At 45.8% G+C, this 19177-nt stretch overlaps 1 protein-coding gene across 1 annotated transcript in view; it reads right to left on the reverse strand.

Annotated features, from left to right (window-relative positions):
* The window catches only part of LOC109906977 (cadherin EGF LAG seven-pass G-type receptor 3), a 58406-nt gene extending 39806 nt beyond the window's left edge, over positions 1-18600 (reverse strand). The window contains 2 exon segments of the mRNA XM_031793304.1: positions 2871-3271; positions 12920-18600. Of these exon segments, the coding sequence (XP_031649164.1) occupies positions 2871-3271; positions 12920-18269 (5751 nt within the window). The 5' untranslated portion in view covers positions 18270-18600.
* Positions 18601-19177: the final 577 nt, after the last annotated feature.

The following is a 19177-nucleotide window of genomic DNA, read 5'->3' on the forward strand; positions in this document are numbered from 1 at the left end:
GAGAGAGAGAGAGAGAGAGCGGGCGAGAGAGAGAGAGAGAGAGAGGACGAGAGAAGAGAGAGAAGAAAGAGAGAGAGAGAGAGAGAGAGAGAGAGGGTGTACATAAACTATGCTCATGTAGATTAATACAGTAGGTGCTTACATCTACTGTATATGTTGGTATGTATTAGTGTAGTAGTGTGTTAGTGGTGTTAGTGTATTAGTGTGTTAGTGTGGTAGTGTGGTAGTGTGTTATTGCATTAGTGTGTAGTGCATTAGTGTATTAGTGTGTTAGTGCATTAGTGTATTAGTGCATTAGTGTGTTAGTGTGTTAGTGCATTAGTGTGTAGTGCATTAGTGTATTAGTGTGTTAGTGCATTAGTGTATTAGTGTGTTAGTGTGTTAGTGTATTAGTGTGTTAGTGTGTTAGTGCATTAGTGTATTAGTGTGTTAGTGCATTAGTGTGTTAGTGCATTCGTGTGTTAGTGTGTTAGTGCATTAGTGTATTAGTGTGTTAGTGTGTTAGTGTATTAGTGTATTAGTGTATTAGTGTGGTAGTGTATTAGTGTGTTAGTGGATTAGTGCGTTAGTGTGTTAGTGCATTAGTGTGCTGGTGTGTTAGTGTGTTAGTGTATTAGTGTGTTAGTCTATTAGTGTGTTAGTGTATTAGTATGTTAGTGTATTAGTGTGTTAGTGTGGTAGTGTATTATTGTATTAGTGCGTTAGTGCGTTAGTGTGTTAGTGTATTAGTGTATTAGTGTGTTAGTGTGTTAGTGTGTTAGTGTGTTAGTGTGTTAGTGTGGTAGTGTGTTAGTGTGTTCGTGTATTAGTGTATTAGTGTGTTAGTGTGGTAGTGTGTCAGTGTGTTAGTGTGTTAGTGTGGTAGTGTGGTAGTGTGTCTGTGTTTTAGTGTGTTAGTGTGGTAGTGTGGTAGTGTATTAGTGTGTTAGTGTGTTAGTGTGGTAGTGTGGTAGTGTGGTAGTGTGGTAGTGTATTAGTGTGTTAGTGTGTTAGTGTGGTAGTGTGGTAGTGTGGTAGTGTATTAGTGTATTAGTGTATTAGTGTGTTAGTGTGGTAGTGTGTCAGTGTGTCAGTGTTTTAGTGTGTTAGTGTGTTAGTGTGGTAGTCTGTTAGTGTGTTAGTGTGGTAGTTTGTCGGTGTTTTAGTGTGTTAGTGTGTTAGTGTGGTATTCTGTTAGTGTGTTAGTGTGGTAGTGTGTCGGTGTTTTAGTGTGTTAGTGTGTTAGTGTGGTAAGGTGGTAGTGTATTAGTGTGTAAGTGTGTTAGTGTGGTAGTCTATTAGTGTGTTAGTATGGTAGTGTGTCGGTGTTTTAGTGTGTTAGTGTGGTAATGTGGTAATGTGGTAGTGTATTAGTGTGGTAGTCTGTTAGTGTATTAGTGTGTTAGTGTGGTAGTGTGGTAGTGTGTTATTGCATTAGTGTGTAGTGCATTAGTGTATTAGTGTGTTAGTGCATTAGTGTATTAGTGCATTAGTGTGTTAGTGTGTTAGTGCATTAGTGTGTAGTGCATTAGTGTATTAGTGTGTTAGTGCATTAGTGTATTAGTGTGTTAGTGTGTTAGTGTATTAGTGTGTTAGTGTGTTAGTGCATTAGTGTATTAGTGTGTTAGTGCATTAGTGTGTTAGTGCATTCGTGTGTTAGTGTGTTAGTGCATTAGTGTATTAGTGTGTTAGTGTGTTAGTGTATTAGTGTATTAGTGTATTAGTGTGGTAGTGTATTAGTGTGTTAGTGGATTAGTGCGTTAGTGTGTTAGTGCATTAGTGTGCTGGTGTGTTAGTGTGTTAGTGTATTAGTGTGTTAGTCTATTAGTGTGTTAGTGTATTAGTATGTTAGTGTATTAGTGTGTTAGTGTGGTAGTGTATTATTGTATTAGTGCGTTAGTGCGTCAGTGTGTTAGTGTATTAGTGTATTAGTGTGTTAGTGTGTTAGTGTGTTAGTGTGTTAGTGTGTTAGTGTGGTAGTGTGTTAGTGTGTTCGTGTATTAGTGTATTAGTGTGTTAGTGTGGTAGTGTGTCAGTGTGTTAGTGTGTTAGTGTGGTAGTGTGGTAGTGTGTCTGTGTTTTAGTGTGTTAGTGTGGTAGTGTGGTAGTGTATTAGTGTGTTAGTGTGTTAGTGTGGTAGTGTGGTAGTGTGGTAGTGTGGTAGTGTATTAGTGTGTTAGTGTGTTAGTGTGGTAGTGTGGTAGTGTGGTAGTGTATTAGTGTATTAGTGTATTAGTGTGTTAGTGTGGTAGTGTGTCAGTGTGTCAGTGTTTTAGTGTGTTAGTGTGTTAGTGTGGTAGTCTGTTAGTGTGTTAGTGTGGTAGTTTGTCGGTGTTTTAGTGTGTTAGTGTGTTAGTGTGGTATTCTGTTAGTGTGTTAGTGTGGTAGTGTGTCGGTGTTTTAGTGTGTTAGTGTGTTAGTGTGGTAAGGTGGTAGTGTATTAGTGTGTAAGTGTGTTAGTGTGGTAGTCTATTAGTGTGTTAGTATGGTAGTGTGTCGGTGTTTTAGTGTGTTAGTGTGGTAATGTGGTAATGTGGTAGTGTATTAGTGTGGTAGTCTGTTAGTGTGTTAGTGTGGTAGTGTGGTAGTGTAGTAGTGTGTTAGTGTGTTAGTGTATTAGTGTGTTAGTGTGGTAGTGTGGTAGTGTGTTAGTGTGTTAGTGTGGTAGTGTATTAGTGTGTTAGTGTGTTAGTGTGGTAGTGTATTAGTGTGTTAGTGTGTTAGTGTGGTAGTGTGGTAGTGTGTTAGTGTGGTAGTGTGTTAGTGTGTTAGTGTGGTAATGTGGTAGTGTATTAGTGTGTTAGTGTGGTAGTGTGGTAATGTGGTAGTGTATTAGTGTGTTAGTGTGGTAGTGTGTTAGTGTGTTAGTGTATTAGTGTGTTAGTGTGTAATGACGAATGTCTATTCGCATATATATTCCTGACTGAACTGTGTGTTTCTCCTCTTTCCCGTACCTCCATCTGTGCCAGGGAGGTGAGGCGAGGCCGGTTGAGGTAGAGTTGCTCTTCTAGGGCTTCGGAGGGGAAGAAATTACCCCCTGGCAGCGCCGCGGTGAAACTAACATTCAGGATGCCCCCCGCCTCGCCGTCCGGCTGGATGTTGAAAACAAACACGTCCTCCGGAGGTACAGACAGCACCGCCGACACCCCCTCCAGGAAGTGACCAAGCAGAGGGGACAGGAAGTGGTCCTGGGACATGTTTTGAAGGCGCACCGTCACGCTGCTGCTCAACATGTCCTCTGTGATGATGAGCACTCGGAGGATGCACTGGGCCGAGATGCTGTGGATACCGTCTGAGAGAGAGGAGTAGAAGGGGGGGATGGGGAGGAGAGAGAGGGGCGTGAGGTTGCAATGTCAGTCTCTAGAGATACATATATTTAGTTAGCGTGAGCCACCGTCTTGCAAGTGCATAATCTTCCCCTGCCCCCCACTCATACATACAAGTGTGCACACACACACGCACGCACACACACACACACACACACACAAGCACGCGCACACACACACACACACACACACACACACACACACGCACACACACGCACGCACGCACGCACACACACACACGCACACACACACACACACACGCACGCACACACACACACACACACACACACACACACAGTGCAAAGAGCACATTTATCCTCCCTTTTATCATCCCCTTGTCAAAGGATAATTAAACTACTTTTCCAGAGATTGACCAAATGTATTACTATAAAAGCAATGATGGGAGTACAATATAATCAAAAAGATAATGTCATTGAAACCACAAAAGACCCCCATGGCTAAGAGCTTGGTACTGTGGAGTACAACAGGGAAAGAGACAGAGAGAGAGAGAGAGAGAGAGAGAGAGAGAGAGAGAGAGAGAGGGGTCGATGGAGCTACTGAAAGAAAAGGTGAGAAAGGAGAGAAAGGAGGCAGAATGAGAATATTGACATGGTGGGGGAGGGGTGTGGTGGCAGCTGGTTTGATTACAGGATTATGAGGAGGCTGACTCTCTATTGACCTCACACATACTCGCATCACACACACACACACACACACATACACACACACACACCAGACGTTAATAAATGAACAGCCAGAGGGTCGGCCAGGATTGTAAGAGGAAGGCTTAAACCAAAACTAATTTCCCCATGTTCAAGAAATAATATGAGAAAAACATTGGATATTGGTGACTTTCTCTCATTGTAAAAAGAGAAACAAATTATATAGCAGAATTACTGCTCAGGCAAAGGATATTACACATTTTGGCTGTCATTGAATAGCTTGCAAAAACGCATTTCTAATTACTCCTGATACCCTTTCTTATTGAAATGAGAAGTATCGTAGTTAAGAGGATAATCGTGTGTGATTTGGCCCACATGCCTGGCTTCTGTCCAGCAGCCAGCTACGTAGCTAACTCAGAAACAGGTACATACAATGAGCTGCAATATAGGCTCATCCAAAACAGTACAATATAACCAAGCTAGCAGCTAGCTAAGTCAGGTGCAGATAGGCTACATAGAGTACAAAAGAACAGTGCTATTAGCTAGCTAACTTAGGAACTGAATTTTGTAACATACAGTCTAATAATATAACCCAGCTAACAGCTAGTAGCTAACTCACTCAGAAACAGATAGCTACAGTGAGTGCAAAAGAACTCAGACCTAATGCATAGCTACTGGCCCTCTGAAGCTAAGCCACCGTTTCAGAGCACGTCGCTCCTCTTTAAACTTTTATAACCCTTCCCAAACCATAAATGAAGGGTTTTTTTAGCACAGAGGGAGAACAAGTGTTTGTAAATAACACTATGTGAGTTTGGCTAACGGGGACGTTTTAGGCGGTCTTCCAGGTAGACTTGGCTAACAGTGCTTTTACAGCCTCTAAGATATAAGCAATGCTTCCCTTCCTAAAGCTCAGCTGGAAAAAGCAAGCTTCCTGCTGCCTATATCAGTAACTGCAGTCATATCAAGGGTTGGCCTTTTCAAATGGATGGAAATGATTACGAGTTAACAACATCACGTGTAGCGCAAACAGTCACCTAGGAAGAAACACACACAACAACCATAGAAAGGCACACATCCGTAGCCTGCATGCACCCACACTCTGGCACGTGTGAACACACACACATTACAGACAGTGGTCTGACATGATTTCCGCGCTCTGTTTGTTTTAAAAGCCCTTCTCCCCCTGAGGTCTGAACACTCATTACTCTCAGTGCAGAACGGAATAAGCCACACAGTTAAAAGGGCTCTCTCTCTCTGCAGGCTTACACTGCATCTTTACGATACATTAAACCACACTCACACACACACACAAACACAGACGTACAGATACACACACAGACGCACGGATGCACACACACACATCCACACTTACACAAAAACGTACACACACACACACACACATTACTCTACCATATTAACAAACACACATAAGGCATAAGCATAAAAATGCATTGTACTTATACAGATGCTTAAAGTCTCAATGATCTAAACTACACATTATCCTCCTTATTCCTACCCAGATGTACAGATCTATCTACCGGGTCACATGGAAGGTACACTACATGGCCAAAACTATGTGGACGCCTGCTTGTCGAAACATCGTGTTCCAAAATCATAGGCATTAACATGGAATTGGTCCCTCTTCTGGGAAGGCTTTCCACTAGATGTTGTAACATTGCTGCGGGGACTTCCATTCAGCCTGGCGATTAGGCCTGGCTCGCAGTCGGTGTTCCAATTCCTCCCAAAGGTGTTTGGTGAGGTTGAGGTCAGGGCTCTGTGCAGGCCAGTCATGTTCTTCCACACCGATCTCGACAAACCATTACTGTTCGAACCTCGCTTTGTGCATGGAGACACTGTCATGCTGAAACAGGAAAGGGCCTTCCCCAAACTGTTGCCACAAAGTTGGAAGCACAGAATTGTCTAGAATGTCAGCATTAAGATTTCCCTTCACTGGAACTAAGGGGCCTAGCTTGAACCATGAAAAACAGCCCCAGACCTTTATTCCACCTCCACCAAACTTTAGAGTTGGAACTATGCATTCGGGTAGGTAGTGTTCTTCTGGCATCCGGCAAACCCAGATTTGTTATTTGGACTGCCAGATGGTGAAGCGTGATTCATCACTCCTCTTTCCACTGCTCCAGAGTCCAATTGTGGTAAGCTTTACACCACTCCAGTCGATGCTTGGCATAGCTCATGGTGATCTTCGGCTTATGTGCGGCTGCTCAGCTATGGAAACCCATTTCATGAAGCTCCCGTCAAACCGTTCTTGTGCTGACATTGCTTCCAGAGTCAGTTTGGAACTCAGTAGTGAGTGTTGCAACCGAGGACAGACCATTTTTACACGTTCCGCACTTCAGCACTCGGCGGTCCTGTTCTGTGAGCTTTTGTGGCCTACCTACTAAGCCGTTGTTGCTCCTAGACGATACCAGCAGAAAGGGCAGAGATTTTACGAACTGACTTGTTGGAAAGGTGGCATCCAATGACGGTGCCAAGTTGAGAGTCACTGAGATTTTCAGTAAGGTCATTCTACTGCACATGTTTGTCTATGGAGACGACATGGCTGTGTTCTCGATGTTATACATTTTATACTCAGCAACAGGTGTGGCTAAAAGAGCCAAATCCACTCATTTGAAGGGGTGTCCACATACTTTTGTGTACATTGTGTAGTTGACAACTACTGTATGTACAGTATATAATGAGAAATGACTCATTGACTATACTGTACTTACACAGATAAACACACACACAAACACACACACACACACACACACACACACACACAATATGCCTGAACACTCCCTACAGGATGTATTTATGTGTGTTGAATAAGTAAAGGATGATGCTGACAGAGGAAAGAGAGGGGGTATTGAACCCTCCTGTCTCTTGTGTTTAATAAAGGGCATTACAGATAGATTATATAACGGGGAAATCCTAGAACTGGAGCAGGAAGAGAAGGGTCTCTTTACGGACACTGTAAACTGTGTGAACTCTTGCCATCCCATGCATGACCAGTCAGGAAGACAATTATGTAAGTTGGACGGTAAACAAAAGTGTACTGCACACATTTTAAAACCCCCTAGAGTCAATCTAAGTAACATAATAAAAAGGATCCCCATCAAACTCCGTCAGTTTAAGCTAGAAATATTTGTTGTTTAGCATTGAATGAGTCTCAATCCACCGCATCCACCTGTGTTACACTTCCGCATCTGAGGTGAAAGGTGACAGAGCTAGAGCTGTGTTTGTCAGACCATGAGACATCTGGGAAAAATCGGTCTTCTCACTAAAAAGTCTGTAGCGTCCGAAACGGTTTGAAATACTAACTATTATAACCACTCCATGGGGAAAAAGTGTTAGGGGACTCGTCTAAAATTGGTACCGTCAATGTGCCTCGCATGTCTACCTCATTTCTACCGGCATGTCACCTGTGCAACTATAAGAGAAAATACTCTAGATCACCTTTACTCCACACACATAGAGGCATTCAAAGCTCTCCCTCGCCCTCCATTTGGCAAATCAAACCATAATTATATCCTCCTGATTCCTGCTTACATCACAAACTCAAACAGGAAGTACCCACGACACTCCCAATACGGAAGTGGTCCGATGAATTGGATGCAAAGCTACGGGACTGTTTCGCTAGCACAGACTGGAACATGTTCCAGGATTCATCCGATGGCATTGAGGAGTTGATCACATCTCCGGCTTCATTAATAAGTGCATCGACAACATCGTCCCCACAGTGACATACGTACGTGCGTACACATCCCAACCAGAAGCAAGGATTACAGGCAAAATTACAGGCTAGAGCTGCCACTTTCAATGGGAGGGACACTAACCCGGACCCTTATAAGAAATCCTGCTACGCTCTCTGACGTCATCAAACAGGACTAAGATCGAATCCTACAACAATGGTTCTGAAACTCGTCGGATGTGGTAGGGCTTGGACAAAAGGAACACCTGCGTGAGAATGCTGACTACAGCTCAGCGTTCAACACCATAGTGCCCTCCAAGCTCGTCACTCAGTTAAGGTCCCTGGGACTGAACACCTCCCTCTGCAACTGGATCCTGGACTTCCTGACGGGCCGCCCCCAGGTGGTGAGGCTAGGCAACAACACATTTGCCACGATAACCCTCAACACTGGGGGCCCCTCAGGGTTTCATGCTTAGTCCCCTCCTGTATTCCCTGTTCACCCGCGACTGTGTGGCTGCGAAGTACTTCAAAACCATCATAAAGTTTGCCGACAGACAACGGTGGTAGGCTTGATAACCGACAACAATGAGACAGCCTATAGGGAGGAGGTCAGTAAAACAAATGAGCTTATCGTGTGGACTAGAGGAAACGGGTTGCCGAACACATCCCCATTCACATCGATGGGGCTGTAGTAGAGCGGGTAGAGAGCTTAAAGTTCCTTGGTGTCCACATCACTAAAGATCTATCATGGTTCAAACACACCAACACAGTCGTGAAGAGGGCACCACACCTCTTCCCCCTCAGGAGACTGAAAAGATTTGGCATGGGCCCTCTTATCCTCAAAGCGTTCTACAGCTGCACCCTCGAGAGCATCTTGACTGGCTGCATCACCGTTTGGTACGGCAACTGCTTGGCATCTGACCGCAAGGTGCTACAAAGGGTAGTGCTTATGGCCTAGTATATCACTGCGGCCGAGCTCTCTGCCATCCAGGACCTCTATACCAGGCGGTGTCAGAGGAAGGCCCCAAAAATTGTTAAAGACTCCAACCACCCAAGCCACAGACTGTTCACTCTTCTACCGCACAGCAAGCGGTACCAGTGCACCAAGTCTGGAAACAACAGAACCATGAACAGCTTCTACCCACAAGCCATAAGACTACTAAACAAGATTTCTAAATAGGTCATCAAATGGCTACGCGGATATCTGCACTGACCCTTTTTTGCACGAACACTCTAACTCTTTTGCACATATGAGGCTGCTACTGTCTATGTTCTATCCTGTTACCTAGTCACTTTACCCCTACCTATATGTACAGTACATAGCTACCTCAATTACCTCGTACCCCTGCATGTCGACTCGGTACTGGTACTCCCTGTATATAGTCATGCTATTTTCTACTCCCTGTATATAGTCATGCTATTTACTACTCCCTGTATATAGTCATGTTATTTTATACTCCCTATGTATAGCCATGTTATTTTATACTCCCTGTATATAGTCATGTTATTTTATACTCCCTGTATATAGCCATGTTATTTTATACTCCCTATGTATAGCCATGTTATTTTATACTCCCTGTATATAGCCATGTTATTTTCTACTCCCTGTATATAGCCATGTTATTTTCTACTCCCTGTATATAGCCATGTTATTTTATACTCCCTGTATATAGCCATTTTATTTTATACTCCCTATGTATAGTCATGTTATTTTATACTCCCTGTATATAGCCATGTTATTTTATAGTCCCTGTATATAGTCATGTTATTTTATACTCCCTATGTATAGCCATGTTATTTTATACTCCCTGTATATAGCCATGTTATTTTATACTCCCTGTATATAGTCATGTTATTTTATACTCCCTGTATATAGCCATGTTATTTTATACTCCCTGTATATAGCCATGTTATTTTATACTCCCTATGTATAGTCATGTTATTTTATACTCCCTGTATATAGCCATGTTATTTTATACTCCCTATATATAGCCATGTTATTTTCTACTCCCTGTATATAGTCATGTTATTTTATACTCCCTGTATATAGCCATGTTATTTTATACTCCCTGTATATAGCCATGTTATTTTATACTCCCTGTATATAGCCATGTTATTTTATACTCCCTGTATATAGCCATGTTATTTTATACTCCCTATGTATAGCCATGTTATTTTATACTCCCTATGTATAGCCATGTTATTTTATACTCCCTGTATATAGTCATGTTATTTTATACTCCCTGTATATAGCCATGTTATTTTATACTCCCTGTATATAGCCATGTTATTTTATACTCCCTATGTATAGCCATGTTATTTTCTACTCCCTATGTATAGCCATGTTATTTTCTACTCCCTGTATATAGCCATGTTATTTTATACTCCCTGTGTATAGCCATGTTATTTTATACTCCCTGTATATAGCCATGTTATTTTATACTCCCTGTATATAGCCATGTTATTTTATACTCCCTGTATATAGCCATGTTATTTTATACTCCCTATGTATAGCCATGTTATTTTATACTCCCTGTATATAGCCATGTTATTTTATACTCCCTGTATATAGCCATGTTATTTTATACTCCCTATGTATAGTCATGTTATTTTATACTCCCTGTATATAGCCATGTTATTTTATACTCCCTATGTATAGCCATGTTATTTTATACTCCCTGTATATAGCCATGTTATTTTATACTCCCTGTGTATAGCCATGTTATTTTATACTCCCTGTATATAGCCATGTTATTTTATACTCCCTGTATATAGCCATGTTATTTTATACTCCCTGTATATAGCCATGTTATTTTATACTCCCTATGTATAGCCATGTTATTTTATACTCCCTGTATATAGTCATGTTATTTTATACTCCCTGTATATAGCCATGTTATTTTATACTCCCTATGTATAGCCATGTTATTTTATACTCCCTGTATATAGCCATGTTATTTTATACTCCCTGTATATAGCCATGTTATTTTATACTCCCTATGTATAGCCATGTTATTTTATACTCCCTGTATATAGTCATGTTATTTTATACTCCCTGTATATAGCCATGTTATTTTATACTCCCTGTATATAGCCATGTTATTTTATACTCCCTATGTATAGCCATGTTATTTTATACTCCCTGTATATAGCCATGTTATTTTATACTCCCTATGTATAGCCATGTTATTTTATACTCCCTGTATATAGTCATGTTATTTTATACTCCCTGTATATAGCCATGTTATTTTATACTCCCTATGTATAGCCATGTTATTTTATACTCCCTGTATATAGCCATGTTATTTTATACTCCCTGTATATAGCCATGTTATTTTATACTCCCTATGTATAGCCATGTTATTTTATACTCCCTGTATATAGTCATGTTATTTTATACTCCCTGTATATAGCCATGTTATTTTATACTCCCTGTATATAGCCATGTTATTTTATACTCCCTATGTATAGCCATGTTATTTTATACTCCCTATGTATATAGCCATGTTATTTTATACTCCCTATGTATAGCCATGTTATTTTATACTCCCTATGTATAGCCATGTTATTTTATACTCCCTGTATATAGTCATGTTATTTTATACTCCCTATGTATAGCCATGTTATTTTATACTCCCTGTATATAGCCATGTTATTTTATACTCCCTATGTATAGCCATGTTATTTTATACTCCCTGTATTTAGCCATGTTATTTTCTACTCCCTGTATATAGCCATGTTATTTTATACTCCCTGTATATAGCCATGTTATTTTATACTCCCTATGTATAGCCATGTTATTTTATACTCCCTGTATATAGTCATGTTATTTTCTACTCCCTGTATATAGCCATGTTATTTTATACTCCCTATGTATAGCCATGTTATTTTATACTCCCTATGTATAGCCATGTTATTTTATACTCCCTGTATATAGTCATGTTATTTTATACTCCCTGTATATAGCCATGTTATTTTATACTCCCTGTATATAGCCATGTTATTTTATACTCCCTGTATATAGCCATGTTATTTTATACTCCCTATGTATAGCCATGTTATTTTATACTCCCTATGTATATAGCCATGTTATTTTCTACTCCCTATGTATAGCCATGTTATTTTATACTCCCTATGTATAGTCATGTTATTTTATACTCCCTATGTATAGCCATGTTATTTTTACTCATTATTCCCATTTGTTATTCACTGTGTATTTATTCCTCATTTCACTATTTCTATTTTCTATCTTAACTTTAACTTGGAACATAAGTAAGTGTTCCACTATTAGTCTACACCTGTTGTCTACGAAGCATGTGACAAATACAACTGATTTAATGCTCATTTGCCTTTCCTCTCCACAGCTTTCTGTCTACACCCATATGTACTGTGCAGACACACACAAACACAGATACACATGCAAGCACTCGCGCACGCACACACACAAAAGAGGGGAAGTGGTGTTGTGTGTTGGGGCCCCAGGGAAGGAAAGACAGACAGATGGATGGAGACAGATATCAGATGAGTACAGGCCTGGCCGGCTGTCCTGCTGGGATCTTAGACCGACTATATTACATCTTAATCTCCCCTCTCTCTAGTCTCAGTAAAGAGCAGAGAGATAGAGAGAGAGAGAGCATGAGAGCCAAAGAGAGAGAGAGAGAGTGAATGAGAGAGAGAGAGACAGTGAGCGTGAGAGAGAGAGAGAGAGAGAGAGAGAGAGAGAGAGAGAGAGAGAGAGAGAGAGAGAGAGAGAGAGAGAGAGATTGTGAAGGGGAGAAGAGAGGGGAGGCTGACTGTATTTAATTATAATCTCATAACACTCCAGTCCTAGAGGAGAGGAGTCGGCTGAGAGAGGCTGGATAAAAGCTCTGTAAATAGACCAGCAGGTCACAAAAAAAACACTGGCCATATAAAAGCTCTTTAGCATACTAAAAAAAATGCATGACTGTTGTACAGTAAAATAAATCATAAACCATCCTTACCAGGAAGTTTATCATTTCATGCCCCTCGTCGCCTATTTAATTTAATTCACAAAAATAACATAAATCATGGATCAAGAGCCTAAGTATCTCAAATACCCCTCATTCGCATTTTCTGACAGGCCCTTCCCACACCCTCTCTCTCAGACACACACACACAAACCAACCCCCACCCTCTCTTCCCCACACACACACAAACCAACACCATCTCTTTCACACACATCTCTCTCTCCCCCTCCCTCTCTCACACATCCAGCCACACTTTATCCCTCTGTCTCTCACCTGTGACAGTGATGAGCATGGGGGCCACCAAGGCTCTGTTGTTGTCCAGCTTGCGGCTCAGCCGGATCTCCCCACTGCTGTGGTTGAGCAGCAGCAGGTGTAGGTCATTTCCCCGGGCAATGGAGTAGTACAGGTGGTCTGACACATCAGGGTCGTGGGCCGGGACCCGGCCGATCACGTCGCTGGGGAAACTATTGGAGCGGTTGGACACAAAGTTGTTGAAGACGATCTGGAAGTCCTGGAGTTGGGGCCGGTTGTCGTTCTGGTCCACCAGCCGGATGCGCACCGTGGCCCGGCTCACCAGGGGGGCTGAGGTGGCCTGGACCACGATCACGTACTCAGAGCGGGCCTCGTAGTCCAGGTCGATGAGGGAGGTGAGCTCCCCGGAGAAGATGTCCATCTGGAAGATCTCAGGGATGTTGCCTTCTACGATTTGATACATGATCTGGGCGTTGGTCCCCTCGTCTGGGTCTGTGGCTGTGATCTGGGCCACCACCGACCCCACAGCGCTGTTCTCCTTCACCAGAACCTCAAAGTCGTCTGCCGGGAAGACAGGAGCGTTGTCGTTGACGTCGAGAACCGTCACCTGGATGTGGACGGGCGTCCTCTGGGGAGGCACACCGCGGTCCACGGCGTACGCCGTCAGCTCATAGAATGGAACACTCTCGCGGTCCAAACGACGGACCGTGCGTACGATGCCCGATGTGGGCTCGATGGTGAAGTCTCCGTCACCGTCCTCCCCATTCTGGAAGGTGTACTGGACGCGGCCGTTGGCGTGGGCATCTCGGTCCATTGCGGATATCTGTAGGACGCTAGTGAAGGGTGGGGCGTCTTCACTGACGGTGCCCTGGTACCTGGGGCTGAGGAACTGTGGTGCGTTGTCGTTCACATCGTTCACATTCACCTCTACATAGGTGGTGTCAGACTTCTGTGGGATGCCGTTGTCCCGGGCGGTGATGGCCAGAGTGTAGGTCATCTGGTCTTCGTAGTCCAGCTCGGCTTGCAGGGTGATGGCTCCGCTGGACGGGTCGATGCGGAACTGGGGGATGTTGTCTTCCAGGAAGTAGGTGATGCGAGAGTTTTCGCCAACGTCATCATCCGTGGCGCTGATGACCACAACCGTGCTGCCCGGGGGGCGGTCCTCGTTCACGGTCACAGAGTAGTGAGCACTCTGGAACACGGGCCGGTGTGTGTTGGCGTCCGTGATGTTGACGTGGACCTGGCATGTGTCATGTAGCGTGCGGTCGGAAGCCGTCACAGTCAGAACGTATCGGCGCTCCTGTTTGTAGTCCAGTGGCAGTGCTAGAGAGACCAGCCCCGACCCCCCGGCTGTGCTTATGGCAAAGCGGTTACGCGTGTTGCCCCCCGTGATCTGATAGGTGACCGCACTGTTGACATCACGGTCGACCGCGGTCACAATGACCACACTGGTGCCCACAGCTGCGTCCTCGTTGAGCCTCACAAAGTACTCTTTCTGCAGGAACTCTGGCCTGTTGTCGTTGACGTCCATCACTGTTATAGTCACGCTGGCTGTGGCGGAGAGAGGTGGGACGCCATAGTCTCTGGCCTCCACCCCAAAGAAGAAGTGTTCCACAGACTCCCGGTCGAGAGACGAACTGACCGTCACCCAGCCGGTGGCGGAGTTAATGACGAAGGGCGTGTCAGGGCTGGTGCCAGTCAGCCTGTACTCCAGACGGGCGTTGTCCCCAGAGTCGGTGTCGATGGCCTGGATGTGGAGGATGGAGCTGCCCACGGGGGCGCTCTCCAGCACTGACGCCTGGAACGGCGTGGACACGAAGATGGGAGGGTTGTCGTTGACGTCGGTCACCTGCACGCTGATGATACCTGTGTTATTGGAGAGGGGCGGCCGGCCGTTGTCCTGGGCTCGTACCCTCAGAGTGTACTCCCTCTCTGCCTCAAAGTCTAGAGGGGCAACTACCTGGATCTCCCCCGTCACACTGTCGATGGAGAACTGGCCCCGGCTGTTCCCACTGATGATGTTGTAGTGGACGGCCGCGTTGCTATCCTTATCATGGTCCGTAGCGCTCACCCTCAGGATCTCCGAGTGGGGCCGGACGTCCTCCCTGACCGCCACCACATAGCGCTTCTCGCTGAACTGGGGCACGTTGTCGTTCTCGTCCAGCACCGTGATGGAGACCTTAACGATGGCCGAGCGCGGCCCGGGCTCCCTTCCCTGGTCGCTGGCCTCCACGTGGAGGGTGTAGCGCTCGTTGGTCTCCCGGTCGACCACGCCCCGCGTGGTGATCAGCCCTGAGCGGGGGTCGATCTCAAATGCGGCCCGGGCCGCAGCAGCGGTGTCTCCTATGAAGCGGTAGCGGATGTTGGCGTTTGACGGGGCATCCAGGTCAGTGGCTCGGAGCTGCAGGATGGGGTAGCCCTCCTCCACGTTCTCCCGGATGGTCTCCCGGTACTCTGTGTGCTCAAAGATAGGCGAGTGGTCATTGCGGTCGGCCACAGTGATTGCCACCATGGTGGTGCCAGAGAGGCGTGGAGAGCCGTGGTCTGACGCCGTGACCCGGAAGTAGTGTAGGTCCATGTGCTCCCTGTCCAGCACCTGGGAGGTGGTGATGAGGCCCGTGTCAGGGTCGATGTGGAAGTAGTCCGTGGATCTGCTGTTCATGAGAGGGGCCATGGTGTAGCTGAGCTTGCCTGCTTCACCTGCGTCTGGGTCGGTGGCTGACATGGGTATGACTGAGGTGCCTGGGGGCTGGTTTTCTGGAACCTGGACCTGGAAGTTATACTGGGAGAAGTGAGGGTGTCTGTTGGCAGCTCGGCGAGCGCGCCCCACCACCAAAACCTCTTTCCCTCTGTCCTCCTCACCTTCATCTTCCACGGTCTGCCTTCCCAAGCTTCTCTCTCCCCTTGATCTGTGCCTTTCCTCCTCGTCTTCCTGTGTGCTTTCAGCCCCCTGCCACACTTTCTTCCCCTCCTCTTTTCCTCCTTCACCACTCTGTATCTGTGTGAGGCTGGCCCTCTCCTGACCTTTCTCTCTCTCTCCCTCTGCTTCTACAGTCTCATCTGTCTGTGCTGTGGCTCTCTTTGTTATTCCCTCTGACTCCCACTCCTCCACTTCCTCCCTCCGTGCCTCTCTGGCCTGTCTCTCTCCCTCCCCCACCTGTAATTTGCCTCCCCCAGACCCCTCCCCAACCTCGCCACCCATATGCCTTTCTGGCTGACTGACACCTTCCTGTTGTAATGGCACCAGTTTACCTGATTTTAATTGCGGGCGAGTGCCCCCCTGGACATTAGTTAAGCTGTCGCCTGAGCTGCTGTCAACACACGCAGTGTAGAGCAATTCTTCAGGGACCAAGCCCAGCTGTGTCTGTGAGCATAGTCCACTCAGATCCACTGGCTCCTGTCTACTATTGGCACCATTTCTTTCATGATTCATCTGAACACGCTCCTCTTTGTTTTCCTTGTTGTTGTTATTGTGGTTCTGGTTCTGGTTCTGGTTGTAATTTCTGATATCGTTATTATTGTTGACGTTGTGTACATTCTCCCCAAAAAATGGCTGAAAGTGGTGAGCCGAATATACCTGTTTACTTGGAGAAATCTGGGTAGAGGTTTTGATGGGTGCTGTCCATTGTGCCTGTGGTGCTGATCCTATCTGAAAGGGAGGGGGTGTGTAGAGGAGGCTAGTCCGTGGCTGGGAATGTGAGTCTGAGTCACTATCCCGTTCAGTTAGATTGAGCTCCATGGAGAATGAGAAGGGGTTTGCGATAACGAGATCCCTGTGAGTGACACCAGACTTAATTACACCCGCGTGTACCGAGGCTGCTATAGTGAGAGCGGTGATTGAAGAAAATATAGGGGTGACGATAGCTGACTCATTGTGAGCTGGCTCAGACTGAGGATGAGGAACATTGGCTCGAGCAGCCGATTCTGCTGCCTGTATGTCGTCATGGAATAAGGAAAATGAGCTAGTAGAATTTCTGTTTTCATAACCGGTTCCGTTAGATGGCAAACATAGACTATCCGTGATATTTGTGGTGGGGGGAAATTGGATGTCGAGATTACTCACTTCTATGCTTCCCCTGGGACCTATAACGTTGGCTGAAAGTCCTCCCCCCACATCCATCCGCTGCAAACGACAACACCTCGTTCCGAGGAGAGACCCCCAGGGTAACCCCTTACTCTCTACAAGGGGTTGAGCGCTCTGTTCTCCGCCTGTCAACACTGATATTCTCTGTGGCGGAGCAGCCGGCTCCTTAAGCTTGGCTGTTAGATAAACAGAGGCCAAATCATTATCCAAATCATTTTTGTTCACGTGTTTGTTACCTTGTGCCTTCCATCCCTCCCTCCTCCTGCCCAGAACCATGGCATGCCCAGGACTGGGGCTGGCGTGGAGCCTGTCTCGGGTATGACTGAAATAACAACCTGTGAGGGCCATGGCCCATTCAGTAATCCCGGGTAACTGGTAACATCTGGCTGCGCTGGCTGCGCTGCCTGCGGTGGCTGAGGTGAGATAGCATGGGCAGGGGCCTTGCACCACGCTCCTCCCCGTTCTCCCAATGGCTTTAGTAAACGAACGATTACAACCATCACTGGTGAGATCGATAACATTGTGACTACTTAAATGAGAACAAGCACCGGTGGCCACCTCGCCGGCGCCCAAAGCATTATTGCCCAAATGAGAGTGAGGAGGGCCCCATGGCAGCTGTCCAGGTGGTTGCTTAGCTGTAGATATATGCTGTGTTGGGGGAAGTGGCCGGTGAAGGGTCCTTGTACACCTTTCAGAAGCCCCTCGAACGTCTTTAGCAATCTCCGACGACTCGCTTTCAGGTCCCTGGTGTTGGCCGCGCACAAAGACTCTCCCTGTGTCGGGTTTGGCGGGCGGCAGAGAGGGTGGTGACCGCGCGCAATCGCTAGTCCTTTGTATATACCGCTTTTTGGCCTTTTGAACCCACGAAAAGAAAACAGGTGAAACAACGCCCCTCTCCCCACCGCTGCTCCTGCTCCTACCTGCAGGTTGGGGGTGCCTGACTCCATTCCACGGCCCTCTCGCACCTCCTTCTTCGGTGCACAACGGTTCAAAAGGGTCTCCGTGCGCCCCCTGCCATACAAAAGGACTCCACACCGGGAATGCTGGTTCCGATTGGAGCCGTCCCGATGGGAGACGTTGTAACGTACACCTGGGGCAGATCACCGAACCACTGCTGCTCGCCAAGACCCCAGCTTCCCTTGGAGGGCTCGGTGTCTCAGGGCAGGGTCCCGTGCTCCAACGACAGGTCCCTGCTAACTTCCCCGGGTTAACCGCGAACAAAGGGCTGAGGAGCAGGTGGAGAAGAAGTGGTGAGAGCAGGCTGGAACCCAGTAGCAGTGCAGCCATTAGTCTGGTAAGATCCTTTCTCCTTCCCCTTTCTCCCTCTCACCACTCTCTCTTTCTCTCTCCCTCTCTCTCGCTCTCTTCCGAGTGCGTCTCTCTCTCTTCCGTCGCCGGCTAGGTAGCCAGCTCCAGCGGCACCGCCCGACACCTTCCCCCGTGCTCCCCCGTCTCTCCGTGGGCCCGGGAAGTTGGCATTTACTCGCTGTGTTCGGTATAACTCGGTCTGTCGGCGTCAGGGGTGCAGCAACTCTCCCTTTCATTCATATCCAACATGGCTCTCAGCAGACCCTGGTGGTACTATCCATCCTTGCGTTACGCTCTCCTCCTCTCAACACCCCTCCCCCTCGCTGCTTTATTCCTCCGCCTCCCTGGTTTATTCCAGCTCGCAGGGCTGTTAAACCACCGTAGCCGCCATAGCCACAACTGGAAGGCGACTCGGAACTATATCTCACTCGCATTCATATTTTAGTAAACCCATCTAAATCAATTAAATTGTATATAGGCTATAGCGGAACATAGTAGCAATGAAGCATATGAAACCTAATGGCATTTTTGGTAATAATTGTGAATATGTAGGCTTTATTAAATATTAAATTATAACACAGGGGGCACTGTAAATTATATTTATTATTGCACATTTTCTGTCACTTGTAGCCTAATACATTTCAAAGACAGTTAGGCCCATGTTATATAGCCTACAAAAAGGAATTGAGCCTCTCCATGACGTCATGCTCTGCCAACACATCGATGAGTAATTAGTAGGCTACCTATTCATTGCTTTTCCTGCGATGTGGTCATCACCCTTCACTTATTATTTGAATCAAACATGAATTCATATGAATATGACCAATATATTTCGTTGTATTTACAAAGTGAATTAAAAGTCGTTTATATGGAAATATCTTTTTTTT

Source organism: Oncorhynchus kisutch, linkage group LG17, assembly GCF_002021735.2.
Source record: "Oncorhynchus kisutch isolate 150728-3 linkage group LG17, Okis_V2, whole genome shotgun sequence".
Lineage (NCBI taxonomy): Eukaryota > Metazoa > Chordata > Actinopteri > Salmoniformes > Salmonidae > Oncorhynchus > Oncorhynchus kisutch.